At 42.9% G+C, this 24,222-nt stretch overlaps 1 protein-coding gene across 1 annotated transcript; it reads left to right on the top strand.

Moving 5' to 3' along the window:
* The first annotated feature begins 19,677 nt into the window (after positions 1 to 19,677).
* Positions 19,678 to 21,150, top strand: LOC147625705 (UBP1-associated protein 2A-like). The gene has a single exon (XM_086817225.1). It carries the CDS (start codon positions 19,750 to 19,752, stop codon positions 20,863 to 20,865), a length of 1,116 nt encoding a protein of 371 aa, XP_086673351.1. The 5' UTR covers positions 19,678 to 19,749; the 3' UTR covers positions 20,866 to 21,150.
* Positions 21,151 to 24,222: the final 3,072 nt, after the last annotated feature.

The following is a 24,222-nucleotide window of genomic DNA, read 5'->3' as shown; positions in this document are numbered from 1 at the left end:
TTCCTTCTATCCTTCTCTACAAGGGCATTGTACACCGCCAATTGTCTTTCTTCGTCTCAAGGATATACAAACGCTCTACTAAGGGATTACCATCCCAGCCCTCTTGAGTAGCAACACGAAGACTAGGAATGACAAATTCCCATGGCATGACTGCTTCTTGGCCATATACCATCTTGAATGGTGTGCAATTAATAGCCACTTTGTATGCAATACAATAGGCCCATAAAGCTGACGTAAGCTTTAGATCCCAATCCGTGCGATGAGCCTCAACTGTCTTTGTCAGAATAGAGATTAAGGTCTTGTTGGTACTCTTAGCTTGGCCATTCGCTTACGGATAATAAGGAGTAGATTTATAATGGGATATCATGAAAATTGTTGTGAGTTCCTTAATCACTTCATTTATAAAATGCGTACCATTGTCACTCACAAGTTCAAAAGGACAACAGAAGCGTGTGATTATATTTTCAAAGAGGAACTTGGTTGTTGTTCTCGCATCTACCTTACGTGTTGCTTTCGCTTCAGCCCATTTGGTCACATGTCAGTGTGGTGGCCACAATAATATAGCGAGATTGTGTGTTACGTGCCGCTGGGCTAATTGGACCTACAAAGTCTAAACCCCACTTTTCAAATGGTTGGTTTACTTTAATTGGATGTAGGGGCATCTGATCTTTCCGCCGGGGTTTCTTGTAGCATTGGCATTCATCACAACCTTTCACAAAAAGTGATGCATCTTGGAACATAGTGGGCCACCAATACCCTGATTGCAATATCTTTCGCGCAGTTAAGTCTCCTAAAAAGTGACCACCGGCTACGCCCATATGTGCCTCTTGCAAAATATATAGATACTCATCCTCTCAGGTACAACGCCTAAGAACGTCATCCTTTCCTCTTTTATAAAGAGTCCCAGCCATTAGGCAATAGGGTTCGCATTCCTTGATCAGCTTTCGACCTAGATCTTTACGAAGCTCTTTGGGTGGAAAACCATTAACCAAGAAGTTAACAATCTTCTCACTCCATTCAGGCATTGTCTCCACCATGAACAAGGAAGTGTTAGTAAGTAAGTCATCATTAACTCCGGTAGGAGCTTCACCATTAGGTATGCGAGACAAATGATCAGCCATGACATGTTTTTTGCTAGGTCTCACAACAACAGTGAAATCAAAATCAAGAAGAATCAACAACCATCGTGTGATTCTTCCTGTGGAGCATGGTTTGTTCACCAGATACAACAATGCTTGATGATCCACATAGAAAACAAACTTGGTGGCAAGAAGGTAATAACAAAATTTCTTTACTGCATATATGATTGCCAACCCTTGTCGCTTCGTAGTGGTGTAGTTCATTTCAGCATCGTTTAACTGGTGAGACTGGAAAAGCTAATGGGGTAGTCTAGTTTGTGTTCTCCAGGTTGAGTTAGTACACACCCAATAGCAAAGTTTGATGCATCAATATGCACATGGAAGATTAAATCCCAGTTAGGCATTCGCAAGATTGGAGCACTCGCCACCCACGGCCTTCTTTAATAACTCATATGCATGGTCACAATCTTCGGTCCAAATAAACTCGATGAGAAGCTTGTACAATGGTCGAGCTATCTCAGCGAAGAATAAAATAAACCTTCGATAATAACCAACATGGCCCATAAAGCGCTGGACTCCCTTAGTTGGTGGGTGGCGGCAATTCCAGAATGACCTTGATTTTACTTTCGTCGGTGAAAATCCCATTTTTGGACACTATTGCCCTAGAATAACTCCAAGTTTAACCCAGAATTGGCATTTGAAAGGATTCAATGAGATGCGATATAATCTACACCAAACACATCAAGTGCTCGTCCCAAGAGGAATGAATACAAAGATCATCTAAGAAGGCTTCACAAAAGTAAAGGCTGTGTTTATCAATCGTTGGAATGTTGCAGGTGCATTGGTTAGGCCAAAGGCCATGACGTGAAAGGAAAACACTCCAAACTCCGTTATAAAAGCTGTTTTAGCTTGGTCCTCTACTGCAATTGTGATCTAATTATAACCAGAGTACCCGTCTAAAAAGCTATAAGCCTTGCCTACAACTCTTTCAAGCACATGTTCTGAATACGGCAAGGGGTAATGATCTCTTCTGGTGGCTGCATTAACCTTTTTGAGATCAATGCACACTCTGAGTTTCCCATTCTTCTTTGGTACAATGACTATCGGAGAAACCCATTCTGAGTGCTCAATAGGGTATATGAATCCACATTTTATAAGCTTTTCAATTTCCTCTTGTACAATCTTTGCATACTTAGGATTCATTAGGTAGGGACGTTGTTGGACTGGTTTAGCAGTGCTAATCATTGGAATTGTGTGTTGCACCACATTGGGTGGAACACCCTTCATATCATGGTATGCCCAAGCAAATATGTCCTTGAATTCTTTAAGAAGCATCTTAAGTGTAGCTTCTTCCGTCTTGGTGAGGTCTTGAGCAATAAAAACTGGTTTAGACTCCTCACTTGGATCTGCTAGTTTTATCTCCTTAACTACCGCCGGGCCATCATAGACACCGCTACTCCCATTGGTAGGCGTTCGTTGGGCTTTTGTGTAGACAACTTTACGTTCCCCCGTGGTAAAAGATTTGAAATACTCGGGTACGGGGTGTAAGTCTACCGGTTCTTGTTGTGCCATGCTTTTTTCTTTAATTTCCGCTTCCTTTTGTTGCTGAGCTAACTCTTGGTTTTGACGCCTTCTCGCAGTACGACTTAGTTTCGGCTTCTCTTCGATTTCTAATTGGGCAATGTCATGAGGTTGTGGACTACACCACATGACACCTTGGAGATATTCTCCCCAATTATCCACTAACTTTCGATGAGCGTCATATGCTCCTACATACATAACTAAGCCATTCTGCGGTGGATCTCTCTTTGTTTATTCTAGCTCGTACATTAGCTTGATAGCGTTGTTGCTTATGTCTCGTCTTCTTCTTACCTAGTTTCTGATTTTTGTTTATATCAGATTCAGACTCACTTGATCGATCTTCACTTGTGCCCCCCTCACTCTCACATGAACTGCAACAGGTTACTGTCCTAGGCCTTGAGCACGTGGCTTCCACACTTGGGTGAATATTCAATTCATACCCCCTATCAGGCTCAGAGTCAGTTTCTTCTTGGGATTCAGACTCGGAGTCGCATTGGTCAGAGTCTTCGCTACTTTCAGTGTCAAGGGAGTTTACCACTTTCTTGCCATCAGAAGTCAAGTGCATAATACCTATCATGTTTACTGGCACTAATGGTGGCATATCTTGCCCCTCAGGTGTTACCCAACTTGTGTCTCTATTTTTCCTTGTGTCTATGGTTACCGCTAGGTGTACCCAATCTACGTTATCTGACTCAGTCATGCCCGGTAGGACATCCATATAAGGAGAATCTTCCCCATCGGTCTCTTTTTTGCATGTATAGCAATACTTTAATGGGGCTGAGTGAATAGTGGTATCCGATCGATTATCAATGATAACCTTGCTTCCTAAAGGATGCGCGCGACCATTCTCAAAGATCAACTCGAATGATAGAGTCCCGGAATTATAAGTAGACATGGTTTTTCGACCAGTCATGCACCATTTGTGCTTCCCTCATGAAAGGACGTCCTAAGATCATTTGATATGACATAGGATGCTTAGAGAAATCCATTACAATGAAGGTATGCCTTACCTTGTATCCCAGAACCTTGATCTTAAGGTCCCTTAGCATTCCAATAGGTTTAGCTATAGTTCTGTTTGCCATCTTAACCACTATGTTTGTGACTTCTAGGTGAGGTCTTCCCATAGATTCCCAGCAGTTTTTAGTCACAATGCTCACTCCAGCACCACCATCAAGGATTCCCTTTAGAGTTAATCCCTTGGTAGTAATGGGGGAGGGTTGCATTAGATTCGTCACCTTCAAAGTACTCTCCCAACTTGTTAACAGGTATTTCAACGACCGAGTCTTCATCTAGGTTGGGCTGTAGATCCAAATGTTCCTCCACATCTTGAAGCGTGTCGGGTCTATCCATATTTGCAAATTGTGGTAGCCCCGCCTTCAATACTCCATTGAGAAATTCCCGAAGAGCTAAGAATAGCTCAGGATCTCTGTATAACTTGGATATGATCGTGGTTCTCATTTTAGAGGACATGAAATCCATTAGTTTGGACACATTCAACGGTACTTTTCAAGATATCGGCCCCTGGCTAGGGACTGGTGAAGATGGAATCACTTCCTCTTCGATGGAGTCAGGCATTCCCTCACTAAACATTCTTTCAAGCAAGAAGGGTGTCTGCCCACTTCCTGATGTTCTATCCTCACTTTCTTCTCGAATGATACTAGGTATAGCTAATGGTTTATGGCACCTGTGAGGCTGAACTTGTGTAGGAAACATTGTGTCTGGAATCTTGATTTTTCTAGGTTCTGGCTCCAGTTCTCTTTGTGTTTCTTCCACCAAACGCCTTAAGTGTTGCACTCGTTCAATCTCATCTACTGGGTTTGGGTAAGTCCCAATCTTTTTCTTAAGGGTTTTTGGCCCACGTGGCTTGTCTTTGAGAGTCTCAGTCAGTCTGGGTAGCCGAGAGGGCATTAGCTGACTTGGTTGTGGGGCAGGAGGAGTTTCCTTTTGTTTTCCCCGATTTATGTCTTTGCTTGATTCTCCTGCTTGATTCTCCTTCGTTACGCTCCCGAGTGGGTTCCTCCCTTAAAGTAGTGGCTTTGGTCCCCATGGTTTCTATTGAATCAGAATCATTTTCAGGATCATTCATATACACAGGGTCGTCTCCTGTCCCTATATTAGTCTTTGAACTAGGTTTGGAGCTTGTGGCATTAAGTGATCTCTTCCATCGCGCTTTCTTTTTCTTTGCTCGAGCAATTGATGCAGTATCCCTCTCTTCAAGAATGTACTTTTGATTTTGAAGCATTGATCGTGTGACTACATTTGCGGGTACAACAGGTGTGGTTCCTAGTGCCTCATTGGTGACCTCAGCCAAATTCAATGGCGTAATCTTGGGTGCACTTGGATTATGTGGACATTGAGCAATCAAATGATCTATGCCACAATGGCGTAATCTTGGGTGCACTTGGATTATGTGGACATTGAGCAATCAAATGATCTATGCCACAACGATTACATGTAAGTACCGGCATTCCCGACATGCTCCCTTGATTTGGTTGCATTTGAGTAGCGATCTTCTGTAGCCTATTAGGGCACTCCGCTACATGATGCGGTCCACCACAATCGTAGCATTGAAGAGGTGGTCTCCTGGCAAAGGTATTAAGGTTTTGCCCTCTTGTGGCGAGAGCAGCCGCTTGATATACAGGCTTGACTTGCCCGAAATGATCCTCCAAGTAATATTGGGGAGTCATTTCAAACGTATCAATCCCATATGGAATAGTGGGGTCTATATCCTCTTCATAATCCCCACATGCACTATGTGACTCACAACCCATCTGGTTTATAGGGGTAACCCTCGGATGCGGAGGTGGTGGTCCTAGCACTGGCGGTGGTAATGGCACAGACTAGACTAAATTTGAACTATGTGTTGTGATGGTTGCTCGACAGGTGGTGCAGGCATCAGTGCAGGTACTTGAGGTGTGTTTGACCAGGCTAGTGGTGCTTGATTTGCTAACATACGCTTAAGTACTAGGCAATCCTTAGATTGATGGCCATACTTACCACATGTATTGAAAGTCCCATTGAATTTAACTCTAAATGTGGGACATTCACTCGTGCTATGTGGTCCTAAGCAAACCGAACACCATTGTTGCTCTCTTCTTGGGTACATATGGCTATTTTGAGAAGCTCGATTACCCCTAAAGTATTCTTGGAGAGCCTTAGTAAGGTCAGCTATAGACATTTCGGATATCGTGGGCTCCTTGGCAATAGGTTTTACAGTCATTGGCTCGTGCCCAGATACTTACGAACTAACAGACTTTGTCTCCGAAGACACCTTTTTACCTACAATCATCAAGTTATCTTCTAACTGGATTGCATTGGCAGTGACTGCTTCCCACGTCGTAAGACCTCTAATGACTAGGCCATTGTATATGCCCTCGTGGTGCAATCCTCGGATGAATCTATCAAGAAGTTGGTTGTTATTGAAGCGCTCATCTCAGGAATACAGCGAGAATTTAGATGCTTTAGTCGACTAATAAAGTCTCTCACTGACTCTCCTTCCTCGTGTTCAGCTTTTTTGGAGTTGAGATGCTACACCCCAAAGCACACCCTCACGTATGTATTCTTTCAAGAACAATCTCTTGAGAGTGGGATAGTGAGTACGCTCTTCAACCCTTAAAGTTTGATACTACCAATCTCCGGCTTTTCCACTCAAGGTTAAGCCTAAGGCTTTACACTTATGTAGCTCATTGTGCTCTTCCAAGGAATCACACACGTGTTCAAAAACTTCAATGTGCTTCGTAACATCTTCGTTACCACTGAAGTTCTGAGTGAGCTTGGCAACTTGTACCGCCTTGCTTCTAGGCTCTCTTTCAGGTATGCCACGCATGTTTTTTGCAATAGATCATCCGATCGTTTGAGCAAATGCTGCTAGATCACCTAAGTGAGCAGGCATAACTGGTGGAGGCACTTCTGGGATGGCTTGGTTGACAGGAGTTGGCATTGGTCTTGGTATGTATGCAGCTGACACAGGATATGATATGTGACTAGGCATAGCTCCTCTTGGATAAGGGTCCTGATAAGGCATTCATGGAGCATAAGCCATTGCCATAACACGAGGCGTAGGAGCTACATGAGCATGAGTAGCGATAGGTATATCTGGTCGATATGCACTGGTACGCACTGTTGTAGGTACTGTACCACTAGGTAGTGGTGTTGTACTAACTACAGTGGTAAACGGGTGCACTTTCCATCATGCTCATCATCGGAGTAGGCATTGTGGATTCCCTAATGGAAAGTTGAGCCAAAGTTGGAAAGCTAAAGTTACTGCTCATGGGCTCAACCTGCATTGAGACTCCAGGCGAAACAACATACAAAGAATCTACGGGACTCACCGAGGGAGTCTCCAATTGCAACAAGGTTGGTTGTTTAGCCTTGCCCGTATCCATACCAAAAATCTCATAGGGCCAGTTGAAACTAGGTCACTCCCTTATTCTGCCTCTCGAATTGGATAATTCTATGGATAACTTCACACATATCATTTGTTGTTGTTCATCTAGATTGGTGGCACTAGATGTAGATCGTATGACTTCTAACCAACCTACATGGTATGTGTAACCCGTGTATAGGTCAGTCAAAGTCTCTATGTGTAGGTCATATTCCCAGTTTTCATTGAGAAATATCCCATCTAAACTTGGCGTGCCAAAAGGTTCTCTCGAAGTGGACGCAATGTCACTTCTTGTGGTTTGACTTCTAGGGGCCTCTACTTTAGGAAAAGTGTCAGAAGGTGGTAGCTCAGTAGGGCCTTCATTAAATGAAGTGGGTAGAATATCCACATGGACACTCTGTGGGAGGGTAGGGTCTACATGAGATATGAATGGCAAATCTACTTCCCCACCTCCTTCGTTTACTTCGCTTGTCACAGGTTCAGAGCGCGTAGCTTTACTAAAAGTATCTATTAGACGACTAAACATGCTAGATCTGGGTTGTGGGGCCCAAACTGGCACGTTTTGGCTTGCTTCCTCAGAGTTCTGGGTAGGATGCCCTTCCATGACTTCAGAGTCAGAGGACGAGTCACTAGCCGCTATTCGTGGATCTTGGGTTGCACTTCCTTGGGTTCCAAAACTGAAGGCCAAGATGCTAACATGGAGGGATGGTGTGAGCCTGCGTAAATTGAAACACTTTCTAGTTGCTCAGACTCTAGCACCCGACCAGAGCATAGATGCATGTGACATGGGTATCCTACGGGCGTTGGTAACTATCCTTGAAGCCCACACAAGTGGTTTCTCAGGTGTTTCGCACCTGAGAAACACAAGTGGTTTCTCAGGTGTTTCGCACCTCCTTTTTACTTGGTTTTTTCTTGTTTTCAACCCATTTTTATCCCCTTACTTATGGTCAAAACTGGACTAAGGCATGTGATAGCTCAAGACGAACGTATCCTTCAAGGGGTCTTAGCGTGCTTTACAGCACAGTGTTCGCCTATCCGGAGCTCCCGTGGCCCTCAAAACACTCTATTTGTGCCTGTGGGGGGAAAGGTGAAGGCTTTGTCCCACATGCCCACTCTCCTCCTTGGGAGATAGACTATATATAGAGCTTCACTCCCCTTAAGCTTTCACTTGAGAGAAAGCTATGGAGGCTCACTCTCCTATATATATATATCAAAAGATTGAGACCGAGGTCGGGGTCAATTGGGGGTTTTTTTCTTTTTCACTTTTTTTTCAATAAAAAATTTCTTTTTAATTATTATTATTTTTTAAAAAAAATAGTTTTTTTTACCCTCTTTTTTTTTACTGAAAAATATTTTTTGAGAAAAATAGCCCTAACTAACTTACTAACTTACTGCTCTGACAGCAGCAGCTAACACACAGCTCTGGAATGTGCAGAAAATGAAGACAACAGAACACTGAAGAACAATAGCAACACATAAACACGCCTCTCTTTGCCTTTCTTACAAGATAAAATAGACTTCAAACAGTAGCCCGAGCTGCATTTGGAATGTGCAGAAAATGAAGACAACAGAACACTGAAGAACAATAGCAACACATAAACACGCCTCTCTTTGCCTTTCTTACAAGATAAAATAGACTTCAAACAGTAGCCCGAGCTGCATTTGGAGCTTGGTGCAGGGCAATTCCCCAGTAGCGGTGCCAAAAATGTGCGCTTTTGCCACACGTGTCGGCGCTAGAGGGACTTGCCAAGCACCGTGTGCGAGCCATGAATGACTGCAAGCACAAAACCAGGAAACCATCAAGCTCAAAACAGGGAGCAATGGTGTGTCACTCATCGCTCAGACCGCCATCTCATGAAGGATTCTCGCGTCGCGATGAAGAAGGAGCCGCCCTCGCTGCTCTACCGCCTCGCCGCCGCCCGCAGCCGTGCCACCATGCAATGCTCGATCGCTATACACTCTCTCTCTCTCTCTCTCTCTCTCTCTCTCTCTCTCTCTCTCTCTCTCTCTCTCTCACACACACACACACACACACACACACACACACACACACACACGCTGGAGAAGGAGATGTAGAAGATGAAGCAAGAGCACTCCTTGTATTCAACACTTACCGAACGAGAGGTTTTAGGTTACATTTGACTTTTATATGTGACCTGGCCGTTCACACATGGGCGCCCACATATGGTCGGCCGATCCTAACCCTTATCTTGATGAAATTCGAGGTGCGGCGATCACCCAATCCCTTTACCCTTTACATGTGGTGCCAACAAGCCCAGCCCATGACTCAGAATATGTAAAATAATTATGACGTAAAAAGTAATACGTCTAAATGTTCGCCATAGGTTAACAGTGACCAATCTTTTTTTTCACGGGCTAGGAATCCGCAGCCCGTGCGCTGCCCTATAGTGAAGAAGGACAAAAAATAAAAATTGAACCACCTACGTGCTACAAGCATCACTTCTCTCTCTTCTCTCTTTTTTAAAAAATTTACTTTTTTAAAGGATTTAAGCAAAAGCTTTATTACAAAGCTTAACAAGCCTCTCCAAATGCTTTAACAGCACGCAGCACTGTGAGAAAACAAAAGGAAGGAGGAAATTCAGGCTGCATTGCCCGCGAAGAGAGAGAAGAAGAAATCTATTCTTGCCATTATATTTCATTAGATCTGCCCGCTCCTGCCCTTGATGCCACAATTTGTAGCTTAATTTTAAGCTTCTTAATCAATAATTTAATCTCTAATTGATGAAAATAAATTGTCGCCTTGTTTATTAAGAAATAAAGAAGAAAGAAAGAAAAATCTTGAACCCTCCATTATACAAATTGAGCAGAGGATAGGTTTAGCAATTCTGAAGCTAGACCAAGGATCACCTCAATGAGCTGATTTCTTCCATAGAGATGGATTATGAAGAGGATTAGTGAGATTAAAGGTGGTTTATGGTTTTCAAAAACCCACTAATGGTTTTCCACCTTGCTTTACCCTTTGGAGAATGGATTGATGGAGATTTGTTGTCCAATGGTTAAAACAAGCCTTCTTCCAACCATCCATAATCATAAACGTATTCTTGTTCAAATTAAATTAAAAAATTACCAATATCACTTGTCCCTTTGTCTCTTTCACCTTTTTGTCCACAAGTTCACAAGTCTTTTTGTTTTCAAGAAGATTGAATTAAACCAAAGTTCTAATACCACTGTCATGGGACCCTTTTGTACTTCTTGAAGAAATAATTAAAAACTCACAAAATACATCAAAAATTAAAATAAAGACCTGAATCAATTTAATATTAAAGGGCATAGCATAACATAAGACAAGAGAAATAGAATATCATCACCATCAAGACATGATTAAGTGCAATCTCCCCCCCATGCATGTAGCTCCACTTCCACGACATGAGTATTTAGAGAATTGTATTCATAAAAATAACCCAAGGATCTAATAATAGTTGTGCGTACAAATTGGGCTTGCTTTTTCCACTTTTGGGTATCGCTTTACATATTATTAACCATATGAAAGTTCCTAAGGTTTTGCACATATAAAAGCCTTTGCCCAAATATAAATGTTATTGGATCTTTACACATGAAATAACTTTGTGCACACTCACACATATATAATAACCTTGTGCACATTCACACATTCCATTAAGCCAATTCCTGTACACATTAAATCAAGAATATTCTTCTACAATTATTAATTCATTAAAAATATGATAAAACATATATACCTATAATACATGCGGAGAGATCTATTGCAGATGTGCCTACAATCTTAAAAGATTCGCACAATCCAAAACATGAGAGCACTATGTATACACCAGCAGCAGTAACTTCGAGACCTTTGGGCTGCATGGATATAAAAGAGATGCCCATTGTTCCTTGACTTTGCAAGTGGCAAATTTTCCAAGAGCGAGAAGGAGATGTGTACTCAGGCCAGTAAAGCGAAGCAATCAACCATGGTATGAATTATATAGCTAGATATTTCATTTTATTTAAATGTTGTTTCTTATATCTTTTTGAATCGTGGATCCTATTGTGAAGCCTAGAAGTCTACGTGACCAATCACATGTTTAAGGCAAGGGCAAAGGTCTTATGAAAGATGAAGGGGATGATGAAGTTAAGAGGATGATGATAAAGGGGAGAAAGTGCCAAAGAAGGATGCAAAACGAAGGAAAAGTAAAAGGAAAGGCACTACAGGAAGACGAGACTCTAATACCTCTCCATCAGAATATGACGAAAGAAATAGCACTCTCGCAAGATTGAGGCAACCCCAAAAGTTTAAAGAAGTGGGTCATGCAGCAACACAGACAAGGCACTCTTTTACGTGTGGTTCATTGGTATTATTATTACATTGTTTGGATACTAGCATAGATTAAGTTATAGATCCAGATAAGTCTGGCAAGAGATGAAGCGCCAAATGCACCATTGCGACATAATAATCTACCTAGCTTGGGTGATCTGACCCCAATCCAAATGAATTTGCCAGGCATGATTTTACTCATTGGTAATAATAATGTGATGTATATGTGTAGTGTATGTACTTACAAAATGTATGCTTTGTAGGAGTGTCTCATCATACCACACCAGTAGTCCTCGGCATTTTGAGTGAACATCAAAGTGCTAGTTCCTCTACCATTATAGAAGCTGTTGGGATAAAGGGCAGTGCCCAGTGCAGTGCCCGTGCCCGCTCTTAAGGGCTAGGCTGTACATGCATTATATACCTATCTAAAAGATTAAGGTACTCTTTAGTACCACTAGATACTGTGTCTCTGTCTCTCCTCTCTCAACTTGCATTAAGGTACTGTGTCTCTGTCTCTCCTCTCTCAACCTGCATTAAGGTACTCTTTAGTACCACTAGATACTGTCTATGTCTCTCCTCTCTCAACCTGCATCAATAATAGCTTCACTCCATTGATCCTTGCTCAACAAAGTGGTATGAGAGCACGGGACTCGGGAGCCGGAGCTTGGCATTGTGAAGCTGGAACTTGGCAACAGGGAAGAACAAGTCTGTTTGAAACTTCACAGGTTGTGGGCAGCCATAGCTCATACTTCTTGGAGCTTTTCTCTCCCTATCTTACCTGCAACCTATCAAAGCTTGTTTAGGCTTTGTGTGGGCCTTCTTTGGCCACCTTTGGTGTCTTCCTTGAGCCCCCCCCATCTTCAACACATGCAGTAGGACCTAGGACAGCATCACGCTATTTGTGCCTACTCCTGTAGGCATCTGAACAGCAACATCTAATCATTGGCAGCATCATACTCCTTCAAGAAGCATCATTGGCATCATGTTTGGGCTCCTGACACTGCACCAAATGTCTGGCATTGAGCATTGAGGTGTTACATCTTCATTTGAGCTGCTGTGCTGAATATTCAGTACAGTGGCTGAAATACACTGTTCACAGGTCTGAAATTACAGGGCAGCACATACCTCTATGTGGCTGATGCTTATGTGATGGTCTTTTGGATGTATTTTGATGCTGGATGTCTCGGGGATCATGTGGCATTGTCTTGAGGCCATTTGGAGCTAATCTTGGCAAAGATTTGGCTCAGTTTGCAGACATATGTGTGGCTGGATTACACTGATTACAGCCTGCAATTTTACAGGGATTTGTTGGCTGTAATAAATAGGGCTGAATGCCATTTTGAGGATTTATGCATTATGTCCTACTTCCAAACTTGATCTCGGGCATTCTAAATCATGTATTGATGCGCTGGGCCTTGATGTCACATACCTGGAAATGACATTGGGAATGTCTTGTGCTTGTTTTGGGGGATTGAAATCTTGCTTCTGACTGTCATAAAATTGCAAGTCACAAGGACAAATCTGAGAGAGTTTTACTTGAACTCTATGCTTCCCGATTGAGTCAGTTGACACTATTTTGGTACTAGATCACCCGCATACACTCTGGGTAGTGATTGGACATGCTTTATATGTCATCTTTGGGCTGAAATGCATCAATTCTTGCAAACATTTTGAAGTTGTAAACAGTTGACAGCGGGCCTTGTCTGCAAACAGCAGACAGGTCATACATGGAACTGTCAAATGCTTGTTGGATATACATTGATGTATGTAACTGAGTCCATATGCCATTGATATGCTGAGATATGATCAGTAAACTGAACTGAATCAAAGACTTTGGAATCTCTTGCTGGTTGAAATTTACAGCTCTTCTTGGTCACTTGTCTTGACATTTTTTTTTTGGCTTGCATCTGTGTCATTTTGGGCTGCAACTATGGCTGGTAGCAGTGATAGCAGCAATCTACTGCACATCAAGAAGCTTGAAGGGGCACATAACTTTGCAATTTGGCAAAAGCAGTGCTACAACATCCTGGTGCAGAAGAAGCAGGTGAAGCCTATTAAGGCGAAGGGAATACGACCAGCCGACATAGCACAAGACGATTGGGATGATCTGGATGAGCTTGCACGCTCTCCCATTGAACTGTAAGTTGCAAACTCTTAGAGGGATTAGACACTGCCTATGCTATGTGGATGAGACTGGAAGAGTTGTATGCTCAGAAGAGTGCTACAAGTAAAGTCTATTGGCTGAAGAAACTCATGGATTTGCGCATGAAAGAGGGCACTGCCATGTCTACTCACCTCAGTGAGTTTAATTCTATTTTCAGCCAGCTGGCTGCCTTGAAGTTCAATATCGATAATGAGTTCAAGGCTATCTTTCTGTTTTGCACTCTACCTAAAAGCTAGGATACTTTCAGGACATCTATGAGCAACTCGAATGCTATGCTGCTGTACTCTGATGTAGAGAGTTCCCTGCTCATGGAAGAAATGAATCGACAGAACCATGCATCCAGTAAGTCTTCCAGTGCTTTGCATACTAGAGGCAGATCACAGCAGAAAGGGAAATCTAATAGCAAGGGACGCAGTAAATCTCGTGGTGGTAAGGATGTTGAATGCCATCACTGTGGCAAGAAGGGTCACTTCAAACGTGACTGCCTATAGATGGAAGAAAGAGAAAGGAAAGGGCAAGAAGACGGATGACAGCAAGGAAGAGAAGAAAGAGAGTCAGCCTGCTAATAAGAAGAGCAGTGTAAAGATCGAAGAAGTGAATGTAGTCAGCCCATGAGAGCGACAGTGGGAGTGATGTACTCTTTGTCTCTTCTTGCTTCAGTGCACATGCCTTGATTGCAGATACGGATGATGACATGCACACTTGGATTTTAGATTCAGGTGCCTCTTTTCATATCACCCCTCATCGCGAGTGATTTTCATCAGACTACACTGGGGGGCAGACATGGTGTTGTCCATTTGGGGGACAATTATGCATGTGACATTGCAGGCATTGGCAGTGTGCAGTTGCAGTTTCAGCATGGATCTGTCTTCACTCTTCAGCATGTAAGGCATGTACCACAGCTCAAGAAGAGCTTGATTTAGTACTAGGCAGCTAGATGATGATGGTTTTCATACCACCTTTGGCGATGGGAAATGGAAGATTTGTAAGGGATCTGGGGTTATTGCCAGAGATTGCAAGAGTGATATCTTGTATCCACTTCATGTATCTAGTGTGCATGACCATGTTGTTGTCGTGACCGAGCAGCCAAGTGTTTCCTTGTGGCATGGCCGATTGGGACATATGAGTCAGACAGGAATGAAAGTACTTTCTCGTTTAGGTTACTTGCCTTGTCTTCGTTATGCTGATTTTGAGCACTGTGATCATTGTGTTTATGGTAAGCATGCACAGACGTCTCATAAAAAGTCTCTTTCATTGAAATCTTTGCCTCTAGAGTTAGTACATTCAGATGTATGTCAGATGCCAGGGTTATCTCTAGGGGGAAAGAAATACTTTGTCACCTTTGTCGATGATGCTACACGGAAGGCATGGGTTTACCTTATTCGTAGCAAAAACAAAGTTCTTAAAAAGTTTTAAAAATTCCTGGCATTGGTTGAGAACCAGACTGATAAGACACTTAAGTGTCTTCGCTCCTGACAATGGTGGGGAGTATGTGTCCAAAGCCTTTCAAGCATTTTGTGACAGTAAGGGGATAAAGAGGGAGCTCACTGCCCCTCATAATCCACCCCAAAACGGAGTTGCAGAGCGCATGAATCGGACCATACAGGATAAGGTCCGTTTTACGATGCTGTCTTATGCTGCATTACCCCATGGCTTTTGGGCAGAGGCTGTTATGATAGCCGTTCATCTGATTAATAGGTCACTGAACAGGTCTTTGGGGGGGGGAGTCCCTCAGGAAGAGTGGTCGGGCAAGCCACCTTCTTATGCTCATTTGAAAGTTTTTGGCAGCGAGGCTTTTGTGCACATACGGAAAGAAGAACGCAGCAAACTGGAACCAAAGTCCTATAAATGCATATTCCTAGGATACGGTGACAAGGGTGAGATGGGATATAGACTATGGGATCCCGAGAAAAGAAACATAGTACGCAGCAATGATGTCATCTTCCATGAAGCTTCATTAATGTGTTGTTGTGTATATGTTGTGTGTATGTCATTCCGATGCCACGTAGATGAAGAGGATCTTGTATTGCTTTAGATTTGTGATACCATCTTAGACAACAATGGCTCTATTATTGCCATCGATACTGTGTATCAAGTGGCAACCATTATAGCGCAGGCCGAGTGCTCTGGCTTCTCCTTAGACACCTTGGTGAATCTGCAATGTACAGCACATATTGGAAAGGCGTTTAGACAAGAGGTAAGCAACACTAACCTTGGTGACTGTGCGATGTACAACACATATTGGAAAGGCGTTTAGACAAGAGGTAGACAAGAGGTAAGCAACACTAACCATAGAGGTTGCTATTGAGCATCACTTCTTGCTACAAAAAGTCATCTCATACTCCTGTGTAGATACATACCCTCATCGCTGCTACCTTCACGACGACGAGCATAGTTGGATAAAACCTTACACAACCTTTCTCACCTGATTATATCATTGATTCTTGCAGCATGATGCACTGGGGTAGACACCCAGATGGGACATCATGGCGAGGTATGGAGTTAACATTTTTGTGCTCCAAAATAAGGGTGTTACATTTTTTGGTGGAATTAAGAGGGATGTTTTCTTTGCAAGTGGATCTCAGCGTGTATATGACTTTTAGGATAACCTATTAAAGCATCATGTAAAAAAAGGGCAAGTAGCTTTATGTTGGATGTGGAGATTGTGCTATGGTAGCACAAAAATTAGGCATGAACATTGTTTGTATTGATCCCTAAGAGGACGTAGTGGAGAGTGTCTTGATGAAGATTTCATTGTAGTGTAGTAAATATACTTATTTGTGAATATTCAAGTGACTAGGTTTATCAATTGTTTATAATTGTACCATGATCTGATTTTTCATATTAAAAAAGAGAGAAAGAGTGCGAGAGCAACGCATGTTGGGGTTTTGCAATAAGATATCATTCACAGTGATATCATTCACAGTTGCAACGATGTTTACGTACATGTTGTACAAAGCAATAAAGAATCGACATTTTCTGTATTGTGGATGAATAAGGTAGTAAAGAGTTTGTAGACTCAAGGATCTATATGCAAAACATGAGTTAAGGGTGCTGTGTTAAGAAATGAGAAGGAAATATAGAGAGAGTGAGTAAAGAGAAGGACAAAAAGAATGAGAGAGAGAGAGAGAGAGAGAGAGAGAGAGAGAGAGGAAGCGAGAGCAAAGAGAAGGGTATAAAGAGAGAGAGAGAGAGAGAGAGAGAGAGAGAGAGAGAGAGAGAGAGAGAGCAAAGAGAAGGACAGAAAAAAAAAAGGGTGAGAAAGAGAGAGAGCAAAGAGAAGGGTAGAGAGAGAGAGAGAGAGAGAGAGAGAGAGAGAGGATAGAGAGAGTGAGAAAAGAGAATGATAGAGAGAGTGAGAAAAGAGAATGATAGAGAGAGTGTGAGAGAGAGAGGTCAGAGAGAGCTACAAAAGAGAGAGAAGGATAGAGAGAGTGAGCAAAGAGAAGGATAGAGAGAGTGAGCAAAGACAAGGATAGAGAGAGAGAACAAGAGCTAAGAGAAGGATAGAGAGAGGGGGGGGATAGAGAGAGTGAGTAAAGAGAAGGATAGAGAGAGTGAGATAGGGAGGATACAAAGAGTGAGAAAAGAGAAGGATAGAGAGAGTGAGAGGGGGAGAATAGAGAAAGTTAGCAAAGAGAGAGAAGGATAGAGAGAGTTAGCGAGGAAGGATAGAGAGAGAGAGAGAGAGAGTAAGTGAGAGCTAAGAGAAGGATAGAGTGAGGGAGGGAGGGAGGATAGAGAGAGTGAGTAAAGATAAGGATAGAGAGAGTGAGCAAAGAGAAGGAGAGAGAGAGAGAGAGAGAGAGAGAGAGGGGCAAGATGGAGAGAGTGAGTAAAGAGAAGGATAGAGAGAGAGTGATATAGGGAGGACATAGAGAGTGAGAAAAGAGAAGGATAGCGAGAGTGAGTGTTATGGAAATGAGAATTATGGAATTAATTGTGGATTTTTTGATATTTTATGTAAAGCCATCATGACCACTGCGGTCATCACAACACATGGTCCCATCTAGTGTCAAAATTGGGATATTTGGGTGATTGTTGAAACATGACTACTCTCCACTAAAGCACAATAAATTTTGAGATTGGAGCATTTATTTATTCTTGTTAAAAGTTTGTTGATAACCTTCCTTAAGTGTAAAGATCTTGTTGATTTTTATAGCAACCTCAACTTACCCCTGAAGTGCCCCAAAGTTTGCCAAATTAACCCAAGTCGACCACTAATGTTCACCAAGTTAACAATACCTTCTTCCAAAGAAGTAGGCTAAGCATCACCTAAGAGCACTAACAGAACCACCATTGTCGTTGTCCAATGGTGCTATTTTAGTGGTATCAGTGTTATTCTTTTTGCTATGATGTAAGTTCTTTCGTGCCTTCAATGCACAAGGTTTTAGCACCCAAAATCTGGACTATATTAGCCATCTAGCTAAAAACTATTTGTACGAAAAATCTTGCATGTGTATGTTGGGGCCCTTGGGTTTATCTGTGAGGATACCTAGAGGCTGAAGTACCCCTTCCATAAGCACCCTTCCATAAGCACTATCCTAGGCTATGGGAAAGTAAGGGAAGTTTGGAGTTATCAAGCTTCAATGTCAAAAACTATTTTGTTTTGGCATAGCAAAACTTTCAATAGAAGCATTAACATTTGCCCACGTCATTCGTGTTTTCGAGGGTAAATAGCTCCCATAGTTTCATAAAATCATTAATATAAGTTTTGACAAAAACATCATCTTATTTGTTAGAAAAAGTGATTACCAAATACATCACCAAATATATAAGAGAAAAACAAGAGAAAGATATTGCTCCATATTTCAAAGTGTTCAAAGTACACCACTAAGTATATATAAGAACAAGAGAAAGATACTACTTTGTATTTTAAAGTGTTCAAAGTATTTCACAACAAGGATGTATAATTAGGAGCGCAGGCACTTCAAAGGATTTTGATCCCTTGCTTGTGTAACTTGTCTAACAAGGACGTTCAAAGCAAGTCCAACAAATAACCATTTAAATTGTGAGAAAAAGAAGCCACTTTCTAGATTTCAAGAGGACCCCATAATAGATGTGCGTGCTTTGCCAGCTCTTCGACATTTGAAAATTGAGGCTATAAAGCTTTTCACCTTATGAGTCAATGCTTGAGGCTAAACTTGTAGCACCACAAATTTTGTGTCAAGCTTTAAAGGACAAAACAAATAGCTAGGTGAATTATTATTTTAGATTATTATCGTTTGATAATAGGGGGCCAAAGTTTGCAAAATTTAAAATTTTAATAGTTGGTGCCATGGGAAAATTTTAATAGTTGGTGCCCATGGGAAAATGTTAATAGTTGGTGCCCATGGGAAAATGGCCTAATTACCTTTTTTGGTATTAAATAATTAATGCTCACTAGCGTGGGCATTAATTATTTATTGCTCACACCTTACGTGAGCCTAAGGTTATGAACCTTAGGCTTTGTATCTACAGCTCAACCCCCCTCTTTGAACCCAACTCCATGTCTTCCTCAACACCTTCTCCTCCATAACATGCAAAGACAGGGATCCAAGATGGCATATGCCAACAACAACGGAGAGAGAGAGAGAGAGAGAGAGAGAGAGAGAGAGAGAGAGAGAGAGAGAGAGAGAGCTCTTTGAGCAGACGAGTCTCCCCATCGATCAAGCGCACGGAGCAGGGAGAGAGGAAGCAATAAACATAGAGACACTTCTCTAACAGAGAGCTCTTGCTCGTTCACTCTTGAGACATAGAGAGAGACGGATGGAATTCTGAAACGCTGAGATAGAATCGCCATCACCCATATTAATTGTTTAAAAGAAAAATTAATTGATTTATGCAAAAAAAGACATCTGCCCACAAACATGCCTTGTATCACACGATCTCTTACTAAAAAAGATGGGTTCAAGAACATTACTTTTAAGGTCGATGTTTTTTTTTAAAATTTTCATTTTGATCACCGTAAAAAGAAGAACATAAGGTTCAAGGGGAGAAAATAATTAATTAATCAAGAAAAAGGATTTTGGTCACATATTCATAAAAATTCAATACTTAATATAGGTTTTAAAAAATTAAACCCACTAAAACGTTTCAACTCTTTGCTATTTAATTAATACAAACTAAAATTCATCAGACTAATTAATTATTCGCAACACAAAAAAACGTTGTGGGGGCATATTTTGGCTTATATTAGGAAGGAATAGGGCGTAGAGGGTTCTTGAAGGTTTGCCCTGCCTTTTTTCTTCTTGTTTTCTTCATAGCAGCTATGGACCTCAAGAAGCGCAAGGTCGAACAGAAGAACGGAACTTCTCCCGACAGTGTTGTGTCGGAGGACGACATCGCACAGCTCGTGGAGCCTCTCTCCAAGGAGCAGCTCGCCAGAATCGTGCGGCAGGCCGCCTTGTCGCATTCTGATATCCTGTCAGAGGTGCGGGAGCTCGCCGACGAAGACCCGGCCGCCCGAAAGCTCTTTGTCCGCGGCCTCAGCTGGACCACAGGCGGCGAAGCTCTGAAGCGCACATTTGAGAAATACGGCCCCGTCGAGGAGGCCGTCGTCATTACCGACAAGAGCACCGGTAAGAGCAAGGGCTTTGGTTTTGTGACATTCAAGCACAGAGACGCCTCCATACGCGCCCTCAAGGAGCCCAGCAAGAAGATCGAGGGCCGCATGTCCGTCTGCCATCTCTCGGGTGCCGCCCGGGACACGGCTGCTCCTGCTGCCACTGTTTCTGTACCCCTGCCCTCCCAGGTAAGCTCTGAAAGTGCTGCTTCTCGTAAAATCTATGTTGGAAACGTCCCCAAGACCATGCAAGGGGGTACCCTGCTGGAGTTTTTTTCCCAGTATGGCGAAATTGAGGAAGGACCCTTTGGGTTTGACAGACAAACAGGAAAATCCAAGGGTTTTGCGCTTTTCATATACAAGTCATTCGACTCTGTTAGGAAGTGCTTGGAAGAGCCCTTGAAGAAGATCAATGGTCATCAGGTGCAATGCAAAATGGCTGAGTCTCAGAAGGGCAAAGATGAAGGGGTAACCCTAACTTCATCTGCCCTTGGGTATGACCTCACAAGCCCGGCAGTGATTGCATCATACAATCCCTCCTTTATGCAAACTAGCACTCAAAGCTTTGGCCAATCTCTTATTTCACCAGCAGGTCTGTCTTCATATGGTCTCCATGGCATCGATCCTCAGAGTTCCCGCGGTTCATTGCTGCTGGCACCTGATTCTGCATATGCCCCTGGCTCTGTGGCCTCTTTGTATGGCCTCCCTGCCAGTTCTCACAGCTCTCTCCTGCAGGCATCCCGTGTTCACCCCTCCTTAGCATCGATGCACAATGCTCAGGCCTCGGGGTACCCTTCTCTACCTCACTCCTCTTTTTATTAACAAGTGATGTCAGTGGATGGGGGGTGCCCACGTGTGACCGCAGGTATCGAGCTGTCCCTGTTCTGTTAACACCAGGGTATTTATCAGACAAGGGTGCCTCGTGATGGTATTAGCTCATTATTCTACATGATGAGAGTAGTGAGAATGACATGGTTGTTATTTTTTGCCAAGTGCATTATTGTAGGTACTCAGTTAGTATTTTGATTCACTCTAAGTGATGTAGACATATGCTTTTGTTTCACATAGCTGCCACCAGTCATTTACAATGCTTCATCTTTGTGCTTATACCACAGTGTTTCCACGTGTCTGGGATCAAGAGTTGTTATTGTTCTTGTATTGTTTGTGCTGTATCTCTAGTCTTCAATCATGGCCGAGTCTGCTCTTCACCTCTGGAGAACTGATAAGAGCCTCAGTTCGATGGTCTATCTGTGAAGATTTCTCCACTGTGTTGATATATCTTTACGCATGAACCTGCACCTATTCTTGGGCACTGATGACGTGAGTGGGGATGCTAGCACATAGTCTGTGCTATGAATGATGGAGGTGATGGTTTGGAGCTTTGTGAGTAGACTCTCAGGGAGTCAAGATCGCACTTTGTTTTTTGTTAAGTTTGGGGATTACCTGAACTTTCTATTGGTATATCTTTTTAAACATATTTTTGTTGGACTCCTAGATGCTGCAAAGCTGTTGGGCTGGCCCCACTACTTTTTGTTTTGTATGTTGCCTTGTCTACTGTTAAGGAGTGCTTGTGTTGTTATTCTTTGTCTTGATATGTATTCCCCTTTGATATGTTGCCTTGCCCAATGCACTCTGAATAGCTGGATTCCAAGTGTCTTGGACCATCACCTTTTTGTATTGAATATTGTGTAAAATCAAATATTTTGCATAAGAATTTAAGTAAGCCATGGGATATGGAAGAGGTTTTGGCACTGCACAGGAACTTGCAAGGTTGAGTTTGACCGAAAGAATGGAGAGAAGAAAAGAAGATCTTACGACTTATAGACCATCAATCAACCCTTTCTTATGTGGAAAAACAGAAGACTTATGGATGAAATGTAAAATCTCTTAGGCTTGAAGGAGGTGAGCTCATGGGTGGCTAGCCTAGCAGTGGCCATTAGAGATGGACCTGCTATGAGAGTAGCAATACCCATTAGAGGTGGCAAGGGTCGTTAGAGTTTGACATCATCAGAAGCGGGCCACAGGAGGGGTAGAGTGCTGAGGACGCCACCGCTCTTGACTTGTATGAACAAGAGAGTCCATAAGACACTAGCCTGTTCATGACTTGGCAGATGGCTCTAGAGAGAGAGAAAGAAAGATTTTATTAATGTCTACCAAAGATCCGAAGAGCTATCAGACCAAAAAGATGTTACATATAATCCATGTAATGTCAAGACAAAAAGAGCAGGGCTTTCGTACTACATAGGTCCCTGCATATACGATGTAGTAAGCATGAAACAAAAAACTCTCGTGTGTCTTGGACGGAGTATAGGGTTGTGATATCCATCTCCATAGTCCAATAATGGTACCATGTCCTTTGTGACAGCGCAATGCGGCGATGATGTACCCCTCCTGTGGTAGGACTTCTCCATGTCGCTGGAGTATGTCCTGGATCTGCAATTGCTGGATAGAAGGTCGATGCATAAGGGTTCGGGCTCTCTCTAGCGACTCCGTGGGTGCCTGGGGCAGAGGGTCCCATGCTGTGGTATGTAGTCGTTGCCTTGAGTGGTCCCTCTGTCTTTGTTAGAGGAAGGGTACTATTCGTGATAAGGAGACTTGGTTGCATCTTGGCTCAGGGACTCGAAGATAGTGGCTCGTACAAGTTGATCGCTTTGCTCTCTATTGGTTCTTCTACAGCTTTTTGGCATGCTCGGTTTGGCCATTTGAGCTATCAGCTTCTACAGCGAGCTTCAAAGGATGGCGCCTTTTCGAAGGAGGCGACACACATATCTTCGACATCACTTGCTCTTATTCATGCAGACTTATGTAGTCCTATGAGTGCGGCATCTTTGAGTAAGGCGTTGTACATGCTCGTGATGGTGGATGACTTCTCCAGCTGAACTTGGGTCTTCTTTCTGAAGTCCAAGGATGAGGCTTTTCAGCACTTTTGTGATTGGAGAGTTGAGGTGGAAAAAGAGACCAATTCCTCGGTCAAGGCTCTCAGGACCGACAGAGGGGGTGAGTTTACATCGTAGGAGTTTCAACAATATTGCAAGGCTCATGGCATTCAGAGACAGCTTACTAGAGCATATACTCACAGAATGGAGTTGCAGAGAGGAAGAATAGGACTCTCATGGAGATGTCTCGTGCTATGCTTGAGCATTCTTCTTTACCTCCGTGTTTTCGGGCTGAGGCGGCTTCTACTGTTGTCTATATTCAGAATAGGTCTCATACTATTGCTCTTCTAGATAAAACTGCATATGAGGCTTTCCATGGTGAGAAGCCCTCTGTTGTTCATTTGCGGGTATTTGGTTGTTCGGCGTATGTACATGTGCCTACGGAGCATCGCTCCAAGTTGCACTCGAAGTCTTAGCGCATGACTTTTCTCGGATATAGTTCTATGTCCAAGGCATATCGTCTGTATGATCAATAGGCTAGCAAAGTTGTTGTGAGCCGTGATGTGTTGTTCGATGAGACTCTTGCATCTTTTGAGGGGGGTGGTGAGCTTCTTCTTCCTCCTCCTCCTCCTCCTCCTTCTCCCCCTGCTTCTGTTACACCTCCAATTGTGGATTCTTAGTCAGATGATGATGATGACTCTACTCCTCCTCCAGCGAGTTCAAGTAGATCCGTGTTTGGATGGTATTTTTTGACAGTTCGTGATTCTGGGTTACGAGAGCTTCCTTTTGCTCTTCCCCCTGGTTTTCTCAGGCGATCTTCCAGAATATAGGGAAACAAATTCATGAGGGCAACATGTTTGTTAACTATGCTCTTATGTTCTCTATTATTCATGGTCCTTTTGATCCCACTTCTGTGGATGAGGCTCCTTCACATGAGCCTTGGCGGGGTGCTATGCAGGCAGAGCTGGATGCTATTGAATGGAATGGCACTTGGATTTTGGTGCCTGGGCCATAGCAGCGTGAGGTGATTGGTGTACGGTGGATCTTCAATATGAAGTACCGAGCTGATGGCAGCTTGGACAAGCACAAGGAGGTTGGTTGCCAGGGGCTATGCTCAACGCCCTGGAGTCGACTTCGATAAGATCTTCGCTCTGACGGCTCGGATGACTACCATTCGAACCGTTCTTGCTCTTGCAGGACATCATAGATGGCTCATATTCCAGATGTTTATTAACTATGTTCTTATGTTCTCTATTATTCATGGTCCTTTTGATCCCACTTTTGTGGGCGAGGCTCCTTCACA

The sequence above is a fragment of the Cibotium barometz genome, chromosome 23, assembly GCF_041138505.1.
Source record: "Cibotium barometz isolate CiBa-2024 chromosome 23, ASM4113850v1, whole genome shotgun sequence".
Taxonomy (NCBI): Eukaryota; Viridiplantae; Streptophyta; class Polypodiopsida; order Cyatheales; family Cibotiaceae; genus Cibotium; species Cibotium barometz.
Note: the sequence above shows the minus strand (reverse complement) of the source record. Positions and strands in the feature narration are given on the sequence as shown.

What these genes read in the sequence shown, in the direction of transcription:
- LOC147625705 (XM_086817225.1), top strand. Translation starts at nt 19,750, where the DNA reads ATGGACCTCAAGAAGCGCAAGGTCGAACAGAAGAACGGAACTTCTCCC.